This window comes from Acinonyx jubatus, chromosome A2 (assembly GCF_027475565.1).
Source record: "Acinonyx jubatus isolate Ajub_Pintada_27869175 chromosome A2, VMU_Ajub_asm_v1.0, whole genome shotgun sequence".
Lineage (NCBI taxonomy): Eukaryota > Metazoa > Chordata > Mammalia > Carnivora > Felidae > Acinonyx > Acinonyx jubatus.
The window spans coordinates 91,045,402-91,064,244 of NC_069383.1; the positions used below are offsets into that span (position 1 = coordinate 91,045,402).

An 18,843-nucleotide genomic window follows, 5' to 3' on the forward strand; every position below is an offset into this window, starting at 1 on the left:
AAAAAAGGCCCCCAAATCGGTTGACACTGGGATCTTACGGCTTTTAGACAAGACAATTTCCAAGTGGCTTTGTGAGGCTGGCATGCAATCAATTCAAAGTTCACATCCCCCCCACCCCCCACCTAATGCAGGACAGTGAGAACCCACATTCAGTATAATGGCCTTGAGACCCTGAAGGATCGTCCCTCTTCACTGCTGGGTCAATTGAATTCGCTCCCTGCGAGTTCCTCCTGTGGCTAAGTAGAATAGTACATCTTAGACTACTTCCCTTCGAAGACGGAACCAAAGAGGCTCTTCCGTCCAATTCTAAAGGTAACAAGAAATAGATGTGGCAGATCTTCCCTATTTTCTGATTAATCAAGGTTTCTTGGACTAGGAATTGAATCACCTGTGCCTCTGATATTCAGGAAAGAGTGATGTGTCCTCCTTTTATGTTGCGTGGCTGGCCCCCGCCATGCTTGGAAAAAATCTATGTCATCGACTCAATAATGTCCCAACAAATAAACAAAGGACCAACCCACCTCAAGGTAGCTGAGGATGCAGTATTTCTGGGCTCCATCCAGCCCGCAGGTAGAAGAAGCCGTGAGCTGTGCACTGCGACCCACCAGGAGATCGCCAGTGGTAGGATGACAGGCGCTCCTGTGGCATTTATCTTGGGCTTTCGTGAAACTGAGCAACCCTTGAACATAATAGACACAGCTACTTAGAAGGCAGTCTAAGGGTAGCAGAAGGCTTAAAGAAGTTGGTTAAGTTGGGAAGTTAATAGCCCATTTATTTTTAAAGCCAGTTTTCTTGATCATTAAGACCATCCAGTTGTGGATGCTGTTGGTGCCCTTGGCCTAATGGAAATCTCTCAGCCTGGGAGGTGATACCTTCTGTGTTCATGTCCCCACCTGAGCCAGTCCATAGCCAGTGACTGATGGGGACACAGTTCAAAAGGCTGTGGCACCATTGCCTCAGCCTGGGATCAACTGTGTGGTGCAATTTATGCTCAGAACATTTTGGATGGGGGGGAGATTGAAGCCAGACTCTAGCTGGGACCACATCCTGTCTCCACTTTCCTTACTTTCTTACTGCTCAGAGCCCTCCCTCAATAACACAAATCCATGCATCAGGCTCTGCATCTAGGAAGCCTGATCCAAGATAGCCCCATATACTAGAAATTCTCTATGTGTCATCTTAGGGCAAATAACAAAGACTAATGCACAGACCTGAGGAAAGAAAATCTCAATGTGGCCTCTTCTACCTATTGTTCTAACCAGTACAAACTCAACTGGAGAATTTAAGAAATCCTTGGGAAATAACTTTCTCTTAAAACACATAGATTCAATTGACCTCCTTTAAAACCTGGATTGTTGGGTTCAGATTCACCACGGAACAGATCGTGCCCCCTCGGGAGTCCCAGACCCACACAAATATGCCCAACTCATTCTGAGGTGCAAAGGCAGGTCCATGGAGAAAGGTTAGTCTTTCAAGTAACTGGAAATCCATAGACAAAAAGTTGAACTATAACCAAAACCTCACACCTTATACAAATATTAACACAAAATGGGTCATGGACTTCAATGTAAAATATGAAACTGTAAAGCTATAAAACTCTTATAACACATAGGAGAAAGTCTTTGAGACTTTGGACGGGGTGAAGAATTTCAGGATTGACAACAAGAACATGATCCATAAAAGGGAAACATTGGTAAATTGGACCTCATCAAAATTAAAACCTTGTGAATTACACTGAATGGAAAAAAAACAATCTTTAAAATTTTTTAAATGTTTTATTTTTGAGAGAGAGAGAAAGAGGGAGAGAGACAAAGACACAGAGAGACAGAGTGCAAGCAGAGGAGGGACAGAGAGAGAGGGAGACACAGAATCTGAAGGCACAGAGCCCGATGCGGGGCTCGAATTCATGGACCACAAGATCATGACTTGAGCTTAAGTCAGATGCTTAGCCAACTGAGCCACCCAGGAGCCCAGAAAAAATCAATCTTAAATGGTTATACACTACATGACCCCATTTCTTGAATGACAAAATTTTAGAAATGGAGAAGAGATTTGTGGCTGTTAGGGATTAGGAGGTAGGGATGAAGGTGCGGATATAAAAGGGTAGTAGTAGGGCTCCTGGAGGGTAATGGAGCTGTTCAGGATCTTAATTTTGATGATGACCCACATGAATAAAATTGTATACAATTAAATACACACACACACACACACACACACACACGTGCATGTAAAACTGGTACAATCCGAAGAAGGTCAAGGACTATAACAATGTCAGTTTCCTGATTGGGATACTACACTACTGTCATGCAAGATGTTACCATCCAGGGAAACTGGGTGAAAGGTACATGGGAATCTCTCTGTATTATTTCCTACAACTACATGAGAACCTGCGGTAATCTCAAAATAAAAAGTGAACAACCCAAATATTCCTCTGTCCCTTCAAAATTACCCCATCGGCCTCTAGATGGTGAACCAAGTAAATCCCCCACCAACATCTCTCTCTCACACACACACACACACACACACACACACACAGCCCGCTCTACCTGTTCTTATATACTTTACCCTTGAGACATGAAGACTTATGCCAAGCACAGCGGATTCCAGCAGACAGGAGTGAGGGGGATGGGCAGAAGATGGAAAATTACTCCCAACTGTGGAAGAAGCTTGTTTTTCTCCAGCTTTCTCAATTGTAAAACTCTAAGAATTTTTTGTGGTCTTCTTTCACATTTAATGGACCTCTTTCCTTCAGCGTGCCCTCCAAAACCATAAGCCACTGAAAAGTAATGTTTTTTCTCTTATGTGCACAGTCCCCACATGAACTATTCTATTCATCTGGTCATTTTGTGATTATCATCAGGCATTAACAGATCATAGTTCTACAGCTAAGAATATGATACGTAATGTCTCCTTCTACGCAGGTTGCCAAATACCTGTTTGGACAAGGAATTTTCGGTCTTCACTCTCATTGCAAAATTACCATCATTCCAGAACAAAGGGACAGCTCTGCTTTCTCCTTGAAGACAGATATGTGATGAAAGTGAGCGCCATCTACACTTTCATTTCATTGTATAATAAATGGTCCTAGTTGCTTAACATGGATTTTTCCTTTTATTCACCCAACAATCCAAGCCCAGATCTCCTTTTATTTCCTAGACTTGACCTGTAAGATAAACAACTAATCAGAAGTTTGGGCTCCTGTAGGCGGAGGCTTTTTAAAATAAGTCAGGTATAAAAATCTCTGCTAATGCTATGTGTGGATTAGCTAAGACTTCCCTTCCAGGGATTTATTCTTCTAGACAAGTTCCATCCTGAATTCTTTTATAGGAATTGCTGCCTTAGAGATCTAACATGTTTTTATAACCCGACTTGGCCTAACTTGTTTTGATCAGATGTGTACTTTTCAGAAATAAAAGTATCCCAGGACTTAGGGAAATTGAACTATTATTCATGTAATTTTCTAAATGCAAATATGAATTTCTGGGCTCAAATACTTGGCCCAAAGTGGCTGGAAACCTAAGCAGTTAAAGCTTCATGCCTGAACACAGATAGCCTTAGCAGTACCCTTCCTGGGTTGAAGTTTTCAACTGCCAGATTATCACATCAGCAACAAGTTGGAATTGGTTCAGAAAATAAAGATGCTTGTGTCTTTAGAGAATCAATGCATTCTTCAAAGACGACATACAACTTGAAGATATGATCTTAGTAAACACCAACTTAGGAGACCTGGTCATTTAAAGAAAAGGTACAGCAAATGTTCTGTAAAGTGAGGGATCATTTTGTAGAAATAACCATTATTATATAATCTCTAACTTGGCATATCGTTCTCATGTTTTTAAACACAGGAGATGTTTTCATAGACTTTAGAGATCACTTCAGAGTTCTAGAGGCTGTAAACACACATATATACACACATGCACAAACGCACATTTATTAAGGGCAAGAAAACTTACAAAGAATGCATGTTAGATAAGGTTTGTACTTCGTGTCCAGTTCCCAAAACCTGGGGCCAGTGCACATTTTAGGATTCTTTTCCCTAAGCTTCCTTAGTCAGAATGCAAGACAACGTGTTTCAGTAGGCTCCAGTTTTCATATAATTGTCTATGGTTGAACTACAAACCAGAAAATGTTCAACCGATGATACGGGATTAACCATATATGGTCATATATTATGGTAACCATGATGTGGTAGTTTGACCATAGGCGACCCTAGAGATTTGGGCTAGATCAGAGTAAGTTTACATTTAGAAACTCAGGATCTACTGCAGTGAGGACTTTGTTCTGCCCAGGTGAATTTAGTTTTGAAGCTCTTTCATCCTGAGAGAAGGGTCTCCTGAATGAGGAGGGAATCTCTGAGCCACTGTGCAATGGTTTAGAATTTTGGCAAAATGTGAGGAAGTTATCCTAATGGAGATTCAGCGATTCTCAGTAGCTGCTTCTGATTTTGAACACTAGTTTAGTTCCAAAGAGAGCATCCGAGGCAGATATAGATTGCAACAACTCTTCTCTGGCCATCTGAGGCCAGATCTAAGCTTCATTGTCCTGGGGGACGCAGTGTCACCAGTCTCTGCTCCCACTGGCTTGCGGCTCACCTCTCGGTGGCAGACAATTTTCAGCAGAGAACAAATGAGCATTTTCTATTTCGAGGTATTCTTTTTTCATCCATCACCAGCAAATCTAACGGGGAGATTGCCTCAGGGCTTGGGAATTGCAAAATTAGAAAATGAGATTCTTAAAGTTTGCTGCCATGAAGAAACTCAGCATGAATCTTTGAAGAGAAGATTCTAAGCAATTTAGTTAGTACTTAGGAACCAGAAGCAGGGCGGTTATTGAAAAGTCAGGATCAAAGAGAGTAATTGTTGGAAACATCCTCTCGATGACTAATGTAAATTATTCTCAGCTTATTAAAGACAGCAGACGCATGGAGGTTTAGCAAAGAGCCGCTGCTTAGTCAGAGGGAATTTTGCCTGTAAATTCTTCACAAGCAATTGTGTCTTGTTACTGGGACAAGTGCTACATTCAAAACAGATTTATGCTTAAAAATTAAAATGCATTGGGGCACCTGGGTGGCTCAGTCGGTTGAGCATCAACTTCGGCTCAGCTCATGATCTCATGGTTTATGGGTTCGAGCCCCGTGTCAGGCTCTGTGCTGACAGCTCAGAGCCTGGAGCCTGCTTTGGATTCTGTGTCTCCCTCTCCCTCTGCCCCTCCCCAACTCACACTCTCAGTGTCTCTCTCCCTCTTAAAAATAAACATTAAAAAAAATTAAAAAGAAATTAAAATGCATTATGTTTTTAAATTAAGAATCTGAAACCATGTCTACTTTCTTTAGTAAATTTACTTAATTATCTGCTGATAATACTATATTCCACGAAAGAGGATCGAAACAGCTATGTGTGGATAGTAAACATGTGGGAGTGGGGCGCCTGGGTGGTGCAGTCGGTTAAGCGTCCGACTTCAGCCAGGTCACGATCTCGCGGTCCGTGAGTTTGAGCCCCGCGTCAGGCTCTGGGCTGATGGCTCAGAGCCTGGAGCCTGTTTCCAATTCTGTGTCTCCCTCTCTCTCTGCCCCTTCCCCGTTCATGCTCTGTCTCTCTCTGTCCCAAAAATAAATAAACGTTGAAAAAAAATTTTTTTTTAAAAAACATGTGGGAGTTGACATGTCTGGTTGCTTGACACAATGATACAGCACAAAAACCATGAAAATATATAGTAGTACAGAAAAAAAGAGGTGGATAGGTTTTAAAATATTTTTACTGAGTATTTTAGAGCAATTCAATACAAGCACAAAATGGATTTTGACGACTAATACTCACCCAGGTGTAAAAGAAAGGTCAGTGGAAATTGCATCCTTCTGTCAGGAAATGATTAAATTCAATTTTTCTAGGCTAAAAAAGAAAAGGAGGTGAAAGTCAGCCACTGATAGAATCAATAATTGCCATCGATTTTCAATGATTTGAAAATTTGTCTGATGATTCTTGAGTAAGAAGACACAAAGTATCTACAGTGCCCAATTCCTTCAAAATAAGAGTGTATATAAAATTTTTACCAATATTTGCCATTTTTTGAAATCAGAGAATGCAATAGTTTGTACGAAATAATGTGAAACAAATATAATTTCCTGTGCATATTTTAACTTTATGTATTCATTTATTTATTTTTAAGTAGGTTCCACCCCCAGCATGGAGCCCAATGTGGGGCCCGAACTCACGAGATCAAGACCTGAGCTGAGATCAAGTGCCAGATGCTTAACCAACTGAGCCACCTAGGTGCTTCTGCAAATTTTTATTTTAATCGATTTTTGTCCTCTTATTATTTAGAAAAAATGTTTCATTATGCAATTAGTCTGTAGTCATTATTGAAGAAATAGAAAAATCAGACAGGCAAAGTGAAGGAATTATTATCTGTAGGACTACCACTGAGGGAAAAGTGGTTAGTATCTTGGTATACATTCTTCCATACTGTTCCCCTTGCATAAAAGTATTTCTCAGAAATGATATCATACTGTATGCTTGTTTTAATCAATGCATCCCAGACATCTCTCTGTACCAACAAATACAATTTTACATCAGTAATATTCAACCTAGTGAGGGACATCAGGATCACCTGGGGGCTTCCACAGACCAAATTTGTGTCCCCCTTTGGAGATTCCTTCTAGATAGAGGGCCCCCCAAGTCATTGTGTGGGGAAGCCTAATATCGACAGGAGTATATATGCCCCTTAGGGGTTGGGCGGAAAGCAGGTAAAATACTCTTTTGCACCAGTATCTTAAATTATCTGCATCTGAATGCAGGGACTAGAATTTATTTAATAAATACCCTATTGGTTGATGTGTACTTTGTTTTTAATATTTTCCTGTAGTAAATAATTTTGCTAACTCTTTCTTCACATCCTTAATTATTCCCCAGGATAAATTAAATGAGGTGGAAATAATGGCTCAAAGAGCATGTGTGTGTTTGGGTGTCTGAGTGTATACAAACATATATGCGTGCATATAAAGAGTACATATATATGCATATATACATACCGTGTGTGTGTGTGTGTGTGTGTGTGTGTGTGTGTAAAGCTGTCGATGTTACTGCCATGTGCAAATTTCATCCCAATGTACACACTTACCAGCAGCCTATGAGAACAGCTGCTGACTTGAGCCCTTTCCAACACTGAGTATTAGGAATTTTTAAAGCTTTGTCAATTTAAAGAACAAAAACTTATATCTCATCATCATTATTATTTATTTAAATTCATGTGAGTTATCATATACTGTAGTATTGATTTCAGGAATAGAACCCAGTGATTCATCACTTACATATAAATACCCAGTGTTCATCCTGACAAGTGCCCTTCTTAATACCCATCACCCACTTAGCCCATCCCCGCACCCACCTCCCCCCTCCAGCAACCTCAGTTGGTATTTAAGAGTCTCTTATGATTTGCCTCCTTGTTTTTAATCTTATTTTTCCTTCCCTTCCCCTATGTTTGTCTGTTTTGTTTCTTAAATTCCACATGAGTGAAATCGTACTTGTCTTACTCTCACTGACTTATATTGCTTAGCATAATACACTCTAGTTCCATCCCCGTTGTTGCAAATGACAAGATTCCATTCTTTTTGATGGCCAAGTAATGTCCATTTTGTGCGTGTATGTATACACACATACACACACACACACACACACACCCCACATCTTATCCATTCATCAGTCCTCCTCATTATTATTTTAATGCTTTTATTTGGATAGTAGTGAGTACAAAAATGCTTTTCCATGTATTTACAGGTGAGAATTATTTTTGCCATTCAATCCTTCGAGGCTTTTCCTAGCAAATCCTGTGTTTTCCTCCCTCCTCCACGTTCCAAATCCCTCTAATCTGACGTGCTTGGCACTCTACTGGCACATCACCTCTCTCTGAACCCTCTTCTCCTGCTGTTTCCTCTGCCTTGAATGCCACTCTCCTAAACTCAAACACCATCCTCCTTATGAAGTCTTTTTTTTTTTTTTAATGCCTGATCTTAGGTGAATTTCGTTCTGCGATCCAAGTTCTTAGCACACGCAGCCTGGGCTATAATGGGACGCCCAACAACACAACAAAATGACTCACTGAGAAGCAGTGGGCCCCCTGCAGCATCTCGAACTGAAAATGAGCTCTCTTTCTCTCTCTTATAAAAGTCTGCAGTTTTGGGCTGATGACTGTATACAGAACCTTGTTAAGATCCACAGGAGAATCCAGAATGGAACCTTCAGAAAGTCCGTTCTGTACGGGTCACCTGAGCACTTTTTCTAGGTGGCGCTTTCTTGTCGCCTTTTCCACAGTCAGATCATGTGGCTTTGGTCATTCACTTGGCTACACTTTGGACAACATGAACCACCTGTCCCAGCCTGATGTTGCCCAGAAAGACTAACAGCTTAGTTATTCTTTTAATAAGAATGGGCAATATAAGCAAAGTTTGAAAATATTTTCTATAACCCAAGAGACCGAATTCAGTGAGATTCTGATGTATGTGAATGACCTACAATTCAGGGCTTGAGATGATCTGGCCTCTGGGTTGAAGGCAATCGAAGAAGTTACACTGGCAAGATCATGGGCATCCCTGTTTCTCTCCAGCAGGGACCATTCCCAGGGCATATTCCAAACTGAAAGACTGTTTCCAACTACAGAACATGGGCAAAAATCTCCTTCCTTTGGGGAAGGTGGGAGGGATGTAGACTGCACAATTCTAAGGACCCAGGTATAGAGAGAAAGAGGCAGAACTACCATGCTGATCACAGAACAAAAGATTGCATGAAAGGAGTGCCTTTTTCAGGGCATTTGGGGGGACAAACTTTCTTAGTATCACAGTTCATCACATTTCTGTGATGAAAATAGACTTCTGGGAATTTTCTCAGTTCTAGAATTATCTTCAAGCTACAGCAAAGATCATGATACAAGACAGTGAGTTTCCCAGCATGCATCAGCCGAGTTCAAGAGTGACTTGCCCTGAAAAAAAGGAAGTGGGGGGCGGGGTACGCCTGGGTGGCTCAGTCGGTTAAGCATCCAACTCTTGAACTTGGCTCATGATCTCGGCTCATGATCTAGGGGTTCATGAGATCGAGCCCTGCGTCGGGACCTGTGCTGACAACATGGAGCCTGCTTGGCATACTCTCTCTCCCCCTCTCTCCCTGTCCCCCACTCACACGCTCACCCTCCCTCTCTCTCTCTCTCTCTGTCTAAATATCAAAAAAAAAAAAAAAAAAAAAGAAGGAGAGCGCTAGAAGAGGAACCCAAACTAGACTAGAATAGATACTTCTCTTAGTAATAATAGATACTCTCACTAATACTAGCTCAAGGAGTATCACCAGTTTCTCAGTGAAGGCATGAATGACACAATCATTGAGCTTCTTGATAATGTGGGCTGAGCACCGTCACAGCCCTGGTGGCACCTTAGAAGCACCTGGGAAGATTTTTTTTTTCATGACTCCTCTTTAAAAATATTTGCTTATAGGGGCGCCTGAGTGGCTCAGTCAGTTAGGCATCTGACTTCAGCTCAGGTCATGATCTCACGGTTCATGAGTTTGAGCTCCGCGGCGGGCTCTGTGCTGACAGCTCAGAGCCTGGAGCCCGTTTCGGATTCTGTGTCTCCCTCTGTCTGCCCCTCCACTGCTTGCACTCTGTCTCTCTCATTGTCTCAAAAATAAATAAACATTTAAAAATTTTTTTAGGGGCGCCTGGGTGGCTTGGTCGGTTGAGCGTCCGACTTCGCTCAGGTCATGATCTCACGGTCCATGAGTTCGAGCCCCGCGTCGGGCTCTGTGCTGACAGCTCAGAGCCTGGAGCCTGTTTCAGATTCTGTGTCTCCCTCTCTCTCTGCCCTTCTCTGTTCATGCTCTGTCTCTGTATCAAAAATAAACAAACATTAAAAAAATTTTTTTAAATATTTGCTTATTTTATGATATAATCCATGTAAAACAAAATTCACTGTGTTAATCATTGTAAAGTACATAGGAAATACATTCTCACTGTTGCCCAACCAAGCTCCAGAATTCTCTTCATCTTGCAAAACTGAAACTCTCTATCCGTTAAACACTTTGTCAATCTCCGGTCCCCCCAGCCCCCGGCAACCACCCATCTACGTTCTGCCTCTCTCTGAACTGGACTACCCCAGGCACCTCATATAAGTAGATTATACAGTACTTGTCATTTTGTGACTGGCTTGCTTCACTTAGTATAATGTTTTCAAGTTCATCGTGCTGCAGCATGCCAGAATTACCTTAAAAAATTTTTTTTAATGTTTATTTTTGAGAGAGAGAGAGACAGAATGTGAGAGGGGAGGGGCAGAGAGAGAGGGAGACACAGAATCTGAAGCAGGCTCCAGGCTCTGAGCTGTCAGCACAGAGCCCGATGTGGGGCTCAAACCCACGAACTGCAAGATCATGATCTGAGCCAAAGTCGGATGCTTAACCAACTGAGCCACCCAGGCACCCCCCTTTCTTTTTAAGGCCAAATATTTCATGTATATACCTGGGGAGATTTTTAAACTGCCCACGTTCAGGCCCAGTTCAGACCAATTCAATTAGAATGGCTGGAATTAGAATGGCTGGGATGGCACTCAGGTGCCAGTGTTTATGATGCTGCCCAGGGGATTTTTAACTTTTATTTATTTATTTATTTATTTTGATGGGGGGGGAGGGTTGGTCAGAGACAGGGAGAGAGAGAATCCCAAGCAGGCTCTGCACTGTTAGCATGGAGCCTGACACGGGGCTTGAACTCATGGCCTGTGAGATCACGACCTGAAACCAAGAGTCAGGCTTAACTGCCTGAGCCATCCAGGTGCCCAACCCCCAGAGGATTCTAATATGTAGCCAGGGTTGAGAGCCACTGATGGCTGGTAAACACCTAAAACTCACTAACTTGCCCACATACCTGCCCTCCTGCTGGATTCTGTCCTACAGGAAGGGCATACTCAATGGTTCCCAAACTTTGCTGCCCATTAGAATTACCTGACGAGCTTTAAAACTCCAGCTTTAAAACATTTTCCACCAATCAAATCAGAATATCTGGGGGTGGGGTCCCAGCAACAATTTTCTTTTTTTAAAGATTCTAGGTGATTCCAACATGCAGCGAAGTTTGGGAGTCCCTGGCGTTACCATGGCCCAGCCTGCTTAGCCAGAAACGTGAGGGTCATCCTCGATTCCTCCCGGTCACATTTTCAAATATACATCCGATCCCGTCTCCTTAGACGGTAGTTCTAAAAGTGTGGTCTGTGGACTTAACAAGGTGACCAGTTCATCCCAGTTTGCCTGGGACGTTTCCGGTTTTAGCACTGAAACTTCTGAGGTCCTTGGAATGCCCTTTAGTTCTGGGCACATTCAAATGTTGGTCACCCTACTGGCTCAGCAGCATCGGCGTCACCTGGGAAATACTCAGAAATGCAAATGATCAGGATCCTGCACAGGACCCATGGATGCAGAAAGTCTAGGGATGGGGCCCAGCACTCTGCTCTAAGGAGCCCTCCAGAGGAGTCTGGTGTATGTCCCAGTTTGAGAACCACCAACCTCAGGAACTCCAGGGCGACATTCTGAAGGACAGAGATGGTGCTGTTCCTGGGGACGGCTGTCACACTTCACAAGAACCTACCCTGTGGCACGTGCATTCTTAGCTGTCTGTGTGGTCTGGGTGGCCCCCTACTTAAGGCACTGCAGGCCCAGGCTGTGGTACTGGGGGCACAGAGCAGGTGGGTGGGGGCACCCTTCACTGAGCTGTGTGTCAGCTAGACCGGGCCTGTCTGTGCATGCTCTTATTTTTTTTTTTAAACGTTTATTTTTTTTTTTGAGACAGAGAGAGAGCATGAACGGGGGAGGGTCAGAGAGAGGGAGACACAGAATCTGAAACAGGCTCCAGGCTCTGAGCTGTCAGCACAGAGCCTGACATGGGGCTCGAACTCACGGACCGCGAGATCATGACCTGAGCCGAAGTTGGATGCTCAGCCGACTGAGCCACCCAGGCGCCCCTGAATGCTCTTCTTAGAGCTTGGTCAGTGAAGGCTTTTTTCTGGCTCTCAACATCCAAGAAAGATTTTTCGATTAGAATAGAAGCTTCTTATATTGTTAATGAGCTTCCAGACAGGAAACAGAAAAAAAAAAGTTTTCTTTCTTTCCTATAGGAGGTCTCTCCTATGAAAGTCCTCATCTGTCTGAGTGTGTGTGTGTGTGGGGGGGTGGGTATTCTAACCTCCATGGCTGTTGTGATCTCTTGTAAGGCATAAAGTATATTTACTCTCTATTTTGGGGGGACACCTTTACTAAGATGACTCACATATCATAAAATTCACCCTTCCAGCGGCTTCTAGTTTTTCACAGAGTTGTGTAACCATCACCACTAGCTAACTTTAGGACATCTTCCCTATCCCAGAAAGAAACCCACACTCTTTGGTAGATATCCCCACCCCTGTCCGCCTCTCCCCGAAGCTCCAGGGAACTATTAATCTACTTTCTTTTGGTGGATTTGCCCATTCTAGATACTTTATGTAAATGAAATCATGCAATATGTGGTCTTTTGTGACTGGCTTCTCTCATTTAGAATAATATTTTCTTTCTTTTTTTTTAAGTGTACATGAATTTTTATTGTTGCAATATTTCTAACATTAAAAAATTGGATAAACCTATGTAACCCCAAAAGAACACTAGTTAAATAATTTATGATACATTACTATAATAGAATACTATGCAGATTTTTTTCCCGTATGTATTTTAAAAATCTAGCATAATATTTTCAAGGTATATCCTTTATTGTAGCTGGGATCAGTACTGCAATTCCTTTTTTATTCCTGAATAATATTCCAGTATATGGATATGCCATTTTGTTTATCTGCTCATCAACTCATGGACATTTTTTCCTACTTTTTGGCTATTATGAATATCGTTGCCATGAAAGCTTATCTACAAGTTTTTGTATGGATGTATGTATTTTCATTTCTCTTGGGTAAATGCGTAACCATAGAAAAACATACTGTTTTCTTTCTTTTTCTTTCTTTCTTTTCTTTTCTTTCTTTTGTAGGCTTCATGCCCAGTGCAGACTCTAATGTGGGGCTTGAACTCACAACCCTGAGATTAAGAGTCAGACTCTTAACTGACTGAGCTACCTGGGCACCCCAAGCATTCTGTTTTCTTAAATTTTATGACCTTGTCTAAACCTTCCTAGTAGATTGTAAACACTTGAAGGCAAACTTTCATCTTCTTGTCCCCAGAAGTACATAGAAAAATATCAAAAGCATTTGTTGAATTTAATTCATTGCAGCTTGCACTGGTGTTAAAATACATCCCTGTCTGACCTTGACTTTAAATGCATGTGTAGCATATTGTAGCTTGATTTTTATTGCTGGATCTTCCACCACCTTCACCTCATCTGTCCTGACCTGAACGCCTTGACTGTGCCCTGGAGGGGCCCGTCCCTGCTGGGGCTGCTTTGGCCTTGGTTTCGTAATCCTCGTGTCAATTCCCAATCCTGGGTGTTCACCGGGGCTCATCTTTCTCCTGCTTCTTTCCCCACAGCCTTATTCTGTGGCTTCTAGTTCCTGACTTTTTCCCCATTTCCACATTTCTTTGCTTTCCAGAGCCCCAGCGTGAATCTAGGGGTGTCTTTAAACCTGAAGAGTTAAATATTGTGATAGAAGGCACCTGGGAGACAAATAGGGCTATAGGTGTAATCACTCCTCTGCACTCCTAAGTTTGTTTTCATGTTACAGCTGGAAGAAACTCTAAGGGAGCTCATCCATTCTCGGTCCTTGTCTCCATTTAGAACTGATCTAGAACGATCCTTAGGGAAACAATCCTGAATCATATCCTGTGAAGTTTTTACAGCTTTCAGGTCAGAAGAGCTGGCCGGGGGCCGAAGCATTCACACATGGGATTCTACAGGGCACAGAGGCATGATGGGTAGAAAATGAGCTGGAGTCCCCAGCTTTCTTTCCTCCACCCAAGTGGTGGCAACACTGGGGTTTCAAATCCTTTGATCCGGCTATCTCTGAAATCCGTGAGGCACGGGCAATGAAGAGGTGAATTAGTTCCGGTTAATTTAGGCTACTAAAATTATTCGCCCTGAAGTGTCCAATAAAATGTGGTAAAGGGTGACTGAAATCATCCTTCATTTTCTTACTTCCCTATGCCATTTTGCAAGTGGGTTCTTGGCATCCTGTTACCAGTTAATTCCTTCTATTCCCCCTCACTCAATTCTACCTCCTGAAATAGAATCCCCTTCCTTCTCAGTGAAGGTGGATTATGGCTGATCCCTGTAATGACACTGGAAATGCCCGTATCCGCTTTCCTACTTGTCATCCATGCAATGGTTCTCAAAGTGTTCCTTTGCTCCACAGAGAACACTAAGTCTGGGGACAGTTGTGGCTGTCACATAGAGGAGGTGGGTCTACTGACATCTAGTGGGCAAACCAGGGATGCTCTAAAGAGTTTCCTACAATGCACAGAGCAGCCCCATCCCCTTAAGGAAGAATTACCAACAGTGCCCTTAGCCGGGGCCTTGTCACCCCGCATTCCATTTCCATAAGTTGCACGGCTCTGGTCTTGCTCCCAGTTTTCTGCTTCCCATTTTAGATGATCTAAGTCCCAAACTTGAGGGGTATTGGAGCATACAGTCTGGCGACATTTACAAATTCTGCTTTCTGAAATCGCCCAGTCACTGTAAAACCCACGTCTACACATACAACACATGTTTATGTTCAGCGGTCATCTTCTCTACACCCTCCTTCACCAGGCTTGCCATCTAATTAGTGCTGCTTTTCTGGCCGGTGTGCCAGGACTGAACGTTGCAAAGCTTCACAGGGGCTACCTGAAAACATTTTCTTGCTAAACCCATTGGTGAGCTTACGTGGCATTTGTAAAAGGAACTGGGATGAATAAGCAGAGTATCACCCCTCATTTGGACAAGGAGCATGAAAATATACTTACAAAGGCAGTGATTGCATTTTGGTAATTGTTTCATAGATGTTGCTACAGGATACTGGCCTTAAACCTTACCCAGCATCGCAATCAACAGTCAAGGATGTGAAACTGACAGTAAGTAATTTCCCAGCACTGCTGATCGATTTTAATTTACTGACCACGAACATTACCTCATCTGTCCTCACCTGCAGGCTGTGCTCAAGCCGACATCTTGTCAAAGAGTTTCTTATTTTGTCGTCAAAATGTGGAGGAAACAGATGAAGACAGGAGAGAGATTTACTGTCAAGCTTCCCCACACGGTGCTCGACCCACACGTGCAGCCAGTTCTGGTAAACAGCCCGCCTGTAGCCTTCCTTCTGCAAATTGTACAGTAATCTCCAACACTGGGGGACATTATAATCTATATATTGATATCAGTCCTTAATTATTTTTCTGGCACACTTCGAATGGGTTATTTTACACACTTACACATGACCGTTCTCATAGAAATTTTACATGTAACTTTCCTCGTGCTTTCTTTTCCCCCACGTTACATCAGGAATCATTAGAGATTTCAACTGTGTCGCCTAAATTGCATCGCAGTGAGGAACTCAGAACGCGAAGTGAGAAAGCTCTCCCTTTCCATGCCAGCAGACCCCAGGTTTTCCCTTAAAGCTTCCGATTTATACACACCTAAGATATTAACAGTATATTTTGAAGATATGGGTGGCTCCATAGAATTGGAACTTGCCCCCCATTGTCACAAGTTACAGCACCGTGATAAAACAGGTATTCGCCTAATATGCAATTTAAATTGTGCTGCTGAACATTACATCCATGGAAGCTTCCCCCAAGGAGCAGAAAAGCTCAAGTCACCGGCTGCACTGTGCACGAAGCACCACTTTTTCCCATTGGATATTGTATTGTGTATACATGTCTTCTGTATAAACGTTACCTGATTATTTATCGTTCATGTGAAAGTAATGATAATCACTCTCTGATATATGCTCTATGCTGGCTCCCCACGTACCCAACAAATTCTGAATTTGCTGATTCCTTCACTTAATCCAAAATACCCAAAAAACACCAAGTTGTCAGTGAGACAGAAGGCGAGACTTACCGGGATTTGTGAGGCTGTGTTGAGAGGCCCAGGCAACAAACGGGGCGTGTAAAGGCACACCTGAAAGTGAGAGTCAATTTAAGCAGAAAACGTCTCCCCTGAGGCACCTGTGGGGAGGGAAGAAAAGATGAGAGGAGGTATTCTAGAACCTGCCATAAAAGGGGAGTTGAGAAGTTACTTGCCTTAGGTTTTGACCTACACATGCGCACACACGCACGTGTGCGCACGCGCGCGCGCACACACACACACACACACACACACACACACACACCCCTTGTGTACAGAGGGCACGAGCTTGCTTTTACAGCAAATGTCTTTCACTGATGTGCCAGAATTTTGAAAACAGTGACCCGGGAGTTATGTGGGTCAGGGTTAGCGGCAATAAACTGCAACATTTCTACCAAATTTGTAACTAAGTTCCAGGCTCCCCTCAGCGCCTCCCACAGTGTGAAATTAAGGAGAAACACTCAGACAATCAAAGGCAGGTGCCCCACTCTCTCCAGCAATGGCTTGCCTGTGACAGCAGCTCTAAATTCCTTTAGATGAAAGCTGTGGGCATATTCAAGCCTGTTTCACTTACTACTTGCAATCATAATGCTTTACAAAGCGGATCTCAACCTGGAAGAGAGTGGCTGATAAATGCAGACGTTTTTATTATTCACTAACTTGTATAGTCTGTTGCCTGCACATCCGACTTTGCCTTCAGACCCCAGGACTCTGGTGGTCTGGAGAGGAGAATCCATGTCTGATAAAACTTACAGAGAAAGAGCAAGCAACAGTCCGTGGAATATTTTGTCTCCCTCAATATAAGTAGTAAGCTTATTCCTCCAGAAATGCAACCTGTGGACAAAATTGACTAGCGTGTTTCACTGATTTATATTATTGACATTCGTCAAAGAGAAACCATGACTCTTAAAACCATGGATTTAAAAACCCAGGAGGCTAGATCATGGCTGAGCCAGTAATTGCTGCCCACGACACAATGTGTGTTCTCTGTCAGGGTGGAAAAGGTCAGTCTTTCACGATTCACTCAGCCTTGGAAATCTCTCTGCTTTACCTTTCCCTAGATACTTTGGTAGCGCATGCTCTAATCTGGAAGTTCTGGAAATGCTACCAAGTACCTCCCAGGTTGGGAGAGATGGGCTTTTATTAATCCGGTATTTGATTGGATGTGAATATATAAGTCATTAAGCACACAATGTTTATATCTTCATATACCAAAGAGATAAACAGAAAAAATTCCTCTCTTCTATCTTCCCCTTAAATGTAGGGGTTTCCTCTGAGCTCTATCACCTGCACAATCTCTGTGCATATTCCTCGGGCAAACTCATTCCGATAGCTTAATGGCTTAAAACCACTTCGCTCTGTATCTCCAACCCCACATTTTTCCTGACCGTTGGCTCCATGCTTCCAACCACCTGCTGACCGCTCTCCCTGGGTGACTCACCAGGACCTCAAACATGACGCTCACCGTTCACGGTTGACGTCTCCTGTTATTCAAACCTTTCCATCTTCCTCATTTTCGTAACTTCTCCATTAATGGCATCTTTCTCGGGTCTCTTTGTTCAAGCCAAGCCTCAGCTGTGCTTAATCTCTCCCTCTCCCATTGCCCTGAGACAGAAAATCAGAATCTCTGAGCCTGGCCTCCCTACACTTACTTGATGGGGTCCAGTGACAAAGAGGGAAGTCTGCTGCTGCTTCCCTCGGAAGTTCTCGTGGTTTTCCCCTCAGCATAGACGTGGCTGGTGGTCAGGGCAGTATTATCAACTTCCCTCAGGCCTCGGTTTTGCTGGGCTGGGACACCGTCATGTCCTTTCAGAGGGCACATGCGGGGCTCAGACTGGATCTTAGAGCATCATTAATGGGAAGACTTAAAAGCTCAGTCCTCCCAGGGCTTCCTTCCTGTTCGGGTCTATTCGGTGTTTCCCACCGTTCAGTCCCCCCTGGATTGTCATTCAGCAGGTCATATGTTCCACTGGTTTTACTAAGATCTTCTCAAGTACAGTGCAGGGGGATGGGGGTGCTGGGGGGAAGAAGGCTAAATACTACTGACTGAACTATTTCATTTTGCTTAGGAAGACCATATTTAACAATATTTCGTGGCCAGGTCTGGATGACAAAAACAAAGTTATGTCTACCTCAGTGACTCAACATAGAACACACTGTAAACCATTACATTTTCAGTTTGACTCTTAACTTCGCTCTTCCTGGGATGAGACTCTGCAAATAATTTTATGAAGGAACACCCCCAGTTTCCAAATGCCGATAAGTCAGCTGTTTTACTCCGCTTATTTTTTCTTCTATAGCCTTCCATCAGCGGCTTCGTTGGGGCTGTCATCATTTCTGACAGTCTCTGTGGCCTAAGTTTTATCCTTGTTTCTTCCTCACTGTCACCAGAGAACACAGATTTATACTTGTCGCTTCTTTGCTTACAAACGTACGCTGGCTCCCTTTCATTTAACAGGATCCGAGCTTCTTAGCGTGGCGGAACAAAATGGATTTACAGCCTGGCCCCAACGCCGCTTTCCACACTGCCTGCTCCAGAGCTAGGCTGTACGTGTGTTGTTTTTTTTTTTTTTTAATTTTAAAAAATGTTTATCTTTGAGAGAGAGACAGAGCATGAGTGGGGGAGGGGCAGAGAGAGAGGCAGACCCAGAATCCGAAGCAGGCTCCAGCTCTGAGCCATCAGCACAGAGCCCGATGCGGGGCTCAAGCCCACAAACCGTGAGATCACGAGCTGAGCCGAAGTCGGACGTTCAATCGACTGAGCCACCCAGGCGCCCCGGTATTCGTTTCTTTATACGATATTGACTAGTGAAG

The 18,843-nt window shown here is 43.2% G+C and overlaps 1 protein-coding gene across 1 annotated transcript in view; it reads right to left on the reverse strand.

Annotated features, from left to right (window-relative positions):
* The window catches only part of LAMB4 (laminin subunit beta 4), a 111,199-nt gene extending 93,519 nt beyond the window's left edge, over window positions 1-17,680 (reverse strand). The window contains exons 1-4 of the mRNA XM_027071665.2: window positions 17,495-17,680; window positions 16,024-16,130; window positions 5,817-5,883; window positions 522-679 (exon numbers count right to left, since the gene is read on the reverse strand). Of these exons, the coding sequence (XP_026927466.2) occupies window positions 522-679; window positions 5,817-5,850 (192 nt within the window). The 5' untranslated portion in view covers window positions 5,851-5,883; window positions 16,024-16,130; window positions 17,495-17,680. The remainder of the gene's footprint in view (window positions 1-521; window positions 680-5,816; window positions 5,884-16,023; window positions 16,131-17,494) is intronic.
* Window positions 17,681-18,843: the final 1,163 nt, after the last annotated feature.